Source organism: Hylobates moloch, unplaced genomic scaffold (genome assembly GCF_009828535.3).
Source record: "Hylobates moloch isolate HMO894 unplaced genomic scaffold, HMol_V3 SCAFFOLD_7, whole genome shotgun sequence".
Taxonomy (NCBI): Eukaryota; Metazoa; Chordata; class Mammalia; order Primates; family Hylobatidae; genus Hylobates; species Hylobates moloch.
Window position 1 is genome coordinate 104,877,976 of NW_026652282.1, and position 9,141 is coordinate 104,887,116.

General features: G+C 39.7%; 1 protein-coding gene across 1 annotated transcript in view; it reads right to left on the bottom strand.

The window, feature by feature from the left end:
• Nucleotides 1–277: 277 nt before the first annotated feature.
• XIAP (X-linked inhibitor of apoptosis) overlaps nucleotides 278–9,141 on the bottom strand; it is a 37,539-nt gene continuing 28,675 nt past the window's right edge. Inside the window, exons 5-7 of the mRNA XM_058441349.1 lie at nucleotides 7,292–7,337; nucleotides 6,964–7,164; nucleotides 278–722 (exon numbers count right to left, since the gene is read on the bottom strand). Of these exons, the coding sequence (XP_058297332.1) occupies nucleotides 529–722; nucleotides 6,964–7,164; nucleotides 7,292–7,337 (441 nt within the window). The 3' untranslated portion in view covers nucleotides 278–528. The remainder of the gene's footprint in view (nucleotides 723–6,963; nucleotides 7,165–7,291; nucleotides 7,338–9,141) is intronic.

Consider the following 9,141-nt stretch of genomic DNA (forward strand, 5'->3'; position numbering starts at 1 on the left):
AGTATGTGTTTATAATTTTAAAAGAAAATGGACAGAATCTTAAAACACAACAACCAACCTCTAAAAACAATCTCTATCTTTCCACCAGCGTGGAACAACTTATTCCTTTTTCACACAAAACAAATTATGTGATTGGGGAGATTAACTCTAATCTCCACATTTATATACAGAAAGCTCCATTTGTTAAGCCTATCTGAAAAGAATAAAAAATCCAGATGATTAATTCACTTACACTTAGAAATTAAATCAGTATACTATGAATACATATTGTGTTCAGTTATAATATGATGCTTCTTAGTCTATGGTTTCAATTAAATAACAGTAAAAAAATGGATAATACAGCTAATACCCTGAAAAATCCAGAAATTCAAAGATTATATTGCCAACTAAAACACTGCCATGTACATTTTTTTTCCTACTTGGTAGCAAATGCTAATGGAATTCAATCCTGATTACTTAAAGTCAGTTCACATCACACATTCAATCAGGGTAATAAGAACAACATAACATGCCTACTATAGAGTTAGATTAAGACATAAAAATTTTTTGCTTGAAAGTAATGACTGTGTAGCACATGGGACACTTGTCAACTGCTTCAGCACATTGTTTACAAGTGACTAGATGTCCACAAGGAACAAAAACGATAGCAATATTTCTATCCATACAGATTTTGCAAAGCTTCTCCTCTTGCAGGCGCCTTAGCTGCTCTTCAGTACTAATCTCTGCAAAAAGAGAAAATAATTATGCTAGTTTTAGACTTTGTTAGTTGTTTAAATTCATTGAAAACATTTATTGAACCCCTACTACGTGCCAAGCACCCAACAAGTGCCGGGAGATATGAGGATGACTCACACGTGGCATCTGCTCTTAAATAGCTCACATGCTAGTGGGAGAGGATGTAAGATGAGGCTACAGAGGTTAAGCACAAAGTACAAAGTGATAAGTGCTATAATAAAGTTATGTACAAAGTGCTCTGGGACAAGATGAGAAAACAAGTTCTTCTGCTCAGGCTAGTTGGAGAAGGCTTCACAGGTTGGCAGTGGCTGGATCGGGGGAGGAGGGAAGTGGAGGAGTGACATTTAAGCATGGACAGTCATTTGCCAGGCAGAAAAACAAGGGTTAGGTAAAAGGAGCAGCACATGGAAACAGAATTTCCAGAAATAGAGAGATGGATTTGAGGGACACTTCTGAAGTGGGACAAGTAGGATTGGGTGACTGACTGGATATGAGGGCTGAAGAAGAAAGACAAACTAAAGTTGATTACAAGATTGCTAGCTTGGCTGACAAGGATATGGTGATGCCAATAAGAAATATAAAAGGAGGTACAGGTTTGGGATCTTCAGATATTTTTGAGGTGTTTTCAGGACACCCATATAAAAATAACCAGTAGGCAATTGAAGAGTCAAATCTTGAGGCCAGGAGAAGTCAGGGCTAGAGATAGAGATCTGGATGTCATCGGCATATAGGTGGCACTGAAGTACTTGCTTAATTCAGCCTTTCCCAAAATAGTTTTGTGAAATGTGAATAAATGTGCCATAAAAAATGTGTTTCATGGTCACATATAACAATAATGACAACAGCAGCAGCAGTTAACAGTAATATTGCATAAACAGTATGTGCTAGGCACTATTCCAAATGCATTACATATTTTAACTATACCTTTATAATCACAACTATTTATTTATTTTAGCATCTTTATAATCATTATGTACCAGTGGTTTCCAAATATGACCTCACATGAGAATAACCTGGGGCATTTTTAAACAACAGATTTCTGGGCTCCATTCACAGAATCTAAAATTTCTGGGGTTGGGCACACTGGCATTTGAGAACCACTGTCATCCAGGACAGGGCAGTACAGTACAATATAGGACAGTATAGTCTATGTTCTCTCTTAGAAATATACAATGCATTTCCCTATTTAACTATGGGGTTCCCTTTTCATGGCATCCTTTTAACATCCTGTTGAACACTATTCTGAAAACATGTTTGGAAAACAATAGTTTATTCAAGAAATACTTACTGGACACTTAACTAGGTTCTAGGTACTAGGGATACAATTAACAAATACATAAAACCTCAGGCCCCCAATAGCTCACAGACAAGTAAAGAACACAAGCAAACAGGAAATTATAAATAGTATGATGACAAAGGTAATTACAATGTGTTATGAAGAGCACAGGAAGGGTGTGTGTGCATGTGTGCGCATGCATGCATAAACGAAAACCTCCTCGAGGAAATTATACCTAAAACTGGGTACAAAAGAATGAATTAGGAGTTTACTAGGAGAGGGAGGCCTTGGGGGATAAGGGCAATGGGAGAAAAGTGTTTTAGGCAAAGGAAACAGCATAAGCAAGCTCCAAGGAGAGAGACAGAACGTGGCCTACAAGTGCATAGGCAATGCTTGGGCACAGAATTTGAGAAAATAGCATGAGATGAGGCTACAAAAGGGTGCCTGATCATGAAAGATTAGGCGAGCCACGTAAAGGAGTTTGGACTTGATCCCAAGGGCCCTGGGAGCCAGTGAAGGGTTTTAAACTAGAGACAGATATGATCACATCTATGTTTCAGAAAGGTTTCTCTGGCTAGAGGGTAGAGGAAAGGATTGTTTAATCTCTTTCTTCTTAAAAAGTACCCTCTTGGGCATAATAAAAACGATAGGCTCAAACATGGAATGCATCAGAGATAAGAAGATAAAGCACTTACAGTTAAGAAGCTTGATCTAATGGGCAGGGCAGAAACCAGTTCCAAAATAGTGTAAAAAGCAAAATGCTCAGCCAGGCATGGTGGCTCACGCCTGTAATCCCAGCACTTTGGGAGGCTGAGGAGGGCAGATCATTTGAGGTCAGGAGCTTAAGACCAGCCTGGCCAACATGGTGAAACCCCATCTCTACTAAAAATACACACACAAAAAATTAGCCTGGTGTGGTGGCGCATGCCTGTAATCCCAGCTACTCGGGAGGCTGAGGCAGGAGAATCGCTTGAACCTGAGAGATGGAGGTTGCAGTGAGCCGAAATTGTGCCACTGCACTCCAGCCTGGGTAACAGAGCGAGACCCTGTCTCAAGAAAAACAAAACAAAACAAAACTCTACCAGCACCAGGAGTAGATAAGAAGGAGCTCCTAACTCTGCTGTGGGTGCGGGAGAAAACTTGAAAGAAGTGACTTCTGAGCTGAACCTTGAAACATGAGTTCACAAAGTAGATTCAGGGAGTTGGGGGTACAGTGGGGAATGGGACTAGGTATACAGCTAGAGAAAAGGTACTCAAGGCAGAGGAAAAAATACAAGTAAAGAAACGGCACTATAAGCTGATTTACATTATAAGAAAGCATCAACACCAAAAAAAGTCAGAATGAAGTGTGTATTTCATGCCAAAAAAATCAAAAGGAGAACAAGTAATTTCCACATTACTTTTAGATGCAATGCTACAACGAGTTAAAAACAAACAGGCTGGGCGCGGTGGCTCACGCCTGTAATCCCAGCTCTCAGGGAGGCAGAGGCGGGAGGATAGCTTAAGCCCAGGAGTTTGAGACCTGCCTGGGCAATATAGCGAGACCCCGTTCTCCACAAAAAGGAAGAAAAAAACAAACAAACAAAGCAACAACAATACTGACACCTAGAGTAGTCAAATATAGAGACAAAAAGTAAAATGGTAGTTGCCAGGGGTTGGGAAGAGAGGGAATGGGGAGTTGTTTAATGAACATGTTTTTATTATTATTATTATTTTTTAAAGATGGGGTCTTGCTCTGTATCCCAGGCTGGAGAGCAGTGGTGCAATCACAGCTCATTGCAGCCTTGAGCTCCTGGTCTCAAGCAATCCTCCTGCCTCAGCCTCCCGAGCAGCTGGAACTACAGGCATGCACCACCACGCCTGGCTATTTAATGGATGTAGAGTTTTGGTTTTGCAAGATGAAGAGTTCTAGAGGTTGACTGTGCAACAATGTAAATGTACTTAACACTATGGAACCATACACTAAAAATGGTTAAGATGGTAAATTCTATGTGTATTTTATCACAATTTTTAAAAATCAAAAAAAAAAAAAAAAAAACTGAAACAAACCCCAAAACACTGGACCAGAAGTCAGGAAATCTGAATTTTATTCCCAACTATCGGTGTGATCCTAGGCAACAGCCCATCTGTACTTCAGGTTCCCGATTAAGGTCATAAAAGTTATAAAATGGGCTGGGTGCGGTGGTTCATGCCTGTAATCCCAGCACTTTAGAAGGCCGAGGCGGGCAGATCACCTGAGGTTAGAAGTTAGAGACCGGCCTGACCAACATGGAGAAACCTCGTCTCTACTAAAAATACAAAATTAACAGGGTGTGGTGGCACATGCCTGTAATCCCAGCTACTCAGGAGGCTGAGGCAGGAGAATCACTTGAACCCGGGAGGTGGAGGATACAGTGAGCCAAGATTGCACCATTGCATTCCAGACTGGGCAACAAAAGTGAAACTCTGTCTCCAAAAAAAAAAAAAGTTATAAAATAATCTTTAAGGTTCCTTTGGTTCTGATTGTTTGTGATACCATATCATCTCATTTTTTTCTATATTATTTCATCCTTGTATAAAGCCACTAACTTGAGATGGTGATATTCTGGGCATAGATCTTTTCCCCTCAGACCAGTAGTTTACCACTGGCAATTACTTCCCTCTCGGCTTAAAGGTAACTACTGGATTCTACATACTTCCCTACAGCGCCTTTCCCCTTCTCCTCCCCACAAAGCCCTCTTCTAGGTCAGAAGGTTACTGGCACATGAGCAATAAGGCTAGATAACTTTTGATGTTATTTGCTAATATTTGTATTATTTAAAACCTCTTCTAGAATAAACTGATGTTATTCATTTTACTATTAGAGCAGATTCATGTGGAAAGACAGATAAGAAATGAATATGGGTTATTTGATTTTTATACTATATACAGTAATATATATATACATAAAGATTAAAATAAGTACTTTAGTACATACACTAAATAAAGGGCTTTATCTTACACTACATAATTTTCTCAAAGAAAGAAAAAAAGATACTGATTCGGTACTATTTTTACAAGACATTTTACTAGGGCATTCTCTGTTACACAGCCATTGGCAAAAAAGTTTAGCACTAAATCTAGGATTTCTCAGTAAGTGACAATGTTATATTTTCTCTAATAACCTTCACCTGCTTTACTTCAGTTAGCCTCATCCTTATTTTATATAAAATTAAAAGATTCTTAGTGTCAGTCTTTCCTCATCAGCTTTTGGGAAGACAAATAGGCAGCAGTCCCAGCATGAGTAGAGAGCCTGTGTCAATTACTCGCCTCTCGATTTAGTGAGACTGAGGAGAGTTCAAATGAATTCCAACCCTTAGGCTCTCCTTCCCACACCATCCTAGTTTGTAGTCTCAGTGATAATATGAGCATCCACTGACTCCTGTTAGATAAAGAAAAGACACTCTCCCTAATGCACAGTCTGTTGATCTCTTCCTACTACAACCTGCTAAATCTTTCTGCTGCAGATACATTAAGGTTTGAAAACTAACAACTTATGGCCAAACTTAATTAAGCGCGTGTTTAAGATGCAGGAAAAAAATGACAAAATTGCTTGTATTTCTGTTATAGTAGAAAAATTCCAGCCTGGCCAACTTGGCGAAACCCTGTCTCTACTAAAAATACAAAAAATTAGCTGGGCGTGGTGGCACATGCCTGTAATTCCAGCTACTTGGGAGGGTGAGGCAGGAGAATCGCTTGAGCTGGGGAGGCGGAGGTTGCAGTGAGCCAAGATCGCGCCATTGCACTCCAGCCTGGGCGATAGAGTGAGACTCTGTCTTAAAACAAATAAAAAATAAAAAATAAGAAAGAAAGATGACAAGTAAAGGGTTTATTTTACCACCACCAAGATAAGTGGAGCTTGTGTAAATTTTAAATAAATGCATCTATAAGGAAAAACTTGGAAGCTTTCCATTGATTCTTACATCAATGAATATAATTTTAAATATCATTAATGTTCATACTGTTTCATAACTTACATAATTGTCTGAATAATGTTTCAAAAGCACTTGAAATATCTTAAAGATCAAAAGGATCTTAAATCCGTCAAAAATAAGTAAACGTTTAAGTTTTTTTAGCAGTAGGAGAATTCTCATCTTTTTGGAGGGAGGATGATCAAGAGCTTAGAGAACTATTACAGGTAAAGTACCCAAAAGTGTACTCAGTTTGAAACCTCTTCTTTAACCTTCGATGTTGTTGGCAAGCACTATAGTGTCCATCATCCTTAAAGGAGAGAGAGATATATATTTTGAGACAAGATCTCGCTCAGTTGCCCAGGCTGAAGTGTAGTGGCATGATCATGGCTCACTGCAGCCTTGACCTCCCTGGCTCAGGTGATCTTCCCCGCTCAGCCTCCCAGGGAGCTGGGACTACAGGCACACACCACTATGCCCGGCTAATTTTTGTATTTTTTGTAGAGACAGTTTCATTATGTTGCCCAGGCTGGTAGAACTCATATTTTTAATCTTTTTTCCATGATTAATGTAACATTTGGAAATGAAGCCTTTGGGAAGTAATTAGGTTTAGATGAGGTCATGAATATGAGACCCCCATGATGGGATTAGTGCCCCTAAAAGTAGAGGAAAAGAGACCAGAGTACTTGCTCCATCTTGTCCCATCCAACCCCAACCCATGCCATGCGATGACACAGTGAGAAGGCAGCCATCTGCAAGGCAGGAAGAGGGCCCTCACCAATAACCGAATCAGCCAGCACCTTGATTTTGGAGCCTCCAAAACTGTCAGAAATAAGTCTGTTGTTTAAGACACCTAGTCTATGGAATTTTATTATAGCAGCTTGAGCAGACTAACACACAGCATTAAGGTTATGTTTAAAAAATGTCCATATCCACCTGTCCCAGCCTCCCAAAGTGCTGAGATTGCAGGTGTGAGCCACCACATCCGGCCCTTTCTTGCTTTTTAAAAACAGCAATGCATACCTTTCTGTAATGAAGTTTGACTTGACTCATCTTGCGTACTGTCTTTCTGAGCATTCACTAGATCTGCAACCAGAACCTCAAGTGATTTATAGTTGCTCCCAGATATCTGAATTTTTTCCTCCATTATTTTCTTAATGTCCTTGAAACTGAACCCCATTCGTATAGCTTCTTGTACCATAGGATTTTGGAAGATGGTATCATCTGAAATAAAAATTGGTGAGGAAAAAGAACATAGAATTTAAACAATTATTTTCATTATCACAACTCAATAGCAAAATATAGTTAAAATGAAAAAATTAAGGAGCAAGCGAAAGAACCAAAAACAAACCAGCAAGCAAAGCTGCTTTGGGAAGATTTTTTGAAGTATTCAGGCACTGAAAAATCACTTTCAGAATCTTACAATTAATTGTAAATGCAATGAGTATGTATTTTGTAGTGTTTGAAACGATGCAAGGTAAAATAGGCAAGAAAAAGGTTAAGTGCTTCAAAAATCTGAACTTTTTTGAATCTAGCTGTACTCATTCACAATTAACCTAAGGGACTTAAAGAGTGGATGTTGTTACTGAGTCACTAGCAATTATTTGGGGAAAATGATGGGAAATCAGGGAAGTCCCAGTCTATAACCTTGAATGTGTCAATTTCCTAGCTCTCAAACTTCGTTTCTGTAGCAGAGCGGGTAGGACTGAATAAAGCAAGCAAGTCAATGGAAACTTGTTTTTATGATACTTAAAGTAGGAACACAGCATGTGTAGGGAAGTGCTAAGACAGGACACTTATACCCTCTGACTCATCAATTCCACTCTTGGGTATTAAAAATGAATGTATATCTCTGCCAAAGATATGCACAAGAATATTCATAGCAGTGTTATTTATAATAGCCCCAAACTGGAAACAACTCAAATGTCCATCATCAGGTGAGCAGATACATAAATTGTGGTATATTCATATGCTACACAGCAAGAAAAAAAAACTATTGCCACAGACAGTATGGATGGATCTCATAGATATAATAAGCAAAATATAATCATAATTCATCATTATGACACAAAAGAGTACCTACTACATGAGTCCATTTATAAGAACTTCAAGCCGGGCGCGGTGGCTCACGCTTGTAATCCCAGCACTTTGGGAGGCCGAGGCGGGCGAATCACGAGGTCAGGAGATCGAGACCACGGTGAAACCCCGTCTCTACTAAAAATATAAAAAATTAGCCGGGCGTGGTGGCAGGCGCAGGTGAGGCAGAGAGAAGGGTTAACCGGATGCAGTAACCGAGATCCCGACGAATCCAACCTGGCGACAGAAAAACTCGAAGCCAGAATATAACTTGGGGGTGAGTACTGATGGGGAAGGAGCATGAAAGAGCTTTCTAGGGTTGTGGAAATGTTCTATATCTTAATCTGGAGGATAGTTACACAGATAAATACATATATTTTAACATACACATTTTAATATATATTTAACACATTTTATTTAATATATATTTTAACATATATATGTGAAAATTCCTCAAGTAGAAAACTTACGATTAGGGTACTTTAAGCACTTCACTGTACATGTGTATGTGTGTGTGTGTGTGTGTGTATATATATATATATATATATATTTTTTTTTTTTTTTTTTTTGAGACGTAGTCTCGCTCTGTCACCCAGGCCGGAGTGTAATGGTGCGTCTCAGCTCACTGCAACCTCCGCCTCCGAGGTTCAAGCAATTCTCTTGCCTCAGCCTCTCGAGTAGCTGAGATTACAGGCATGAGCCACCACGCCTGGCTAATTTTTTTGTATATTTAGTAGAGATGGGGTTTCACTATATTGGCCAGACTGCTCTCGAACTCCTGACCTCGTGATCCACCTGCCTCAACTTCCCAAAGTGCTGGGATTACAGGCGTGAGCCACTGCGCCCGGCTACTGTATGTATATTATAGCTCAATAAATGTCTTTTGAAAGAGAGGAGGCTAGGTGCAGTGGCTCACACCTGTAATCCCAGCACTTTGGGGAGGCCAAGGGGGATTCCTTGAGGTCTGGAGTTTGAAACCACCCTGGTCAACAAAGCGTGACCCTATCTCTATTAAAAAATAAAAATAAAAGATAAGGCTGGGCATGGTGGCTCACGTCTGTAGTCCCAGCATTTCGGGAGGGTAAGATGGGCAGATCGCTTGAGCCTAGGAGTTCAAAACCCGGT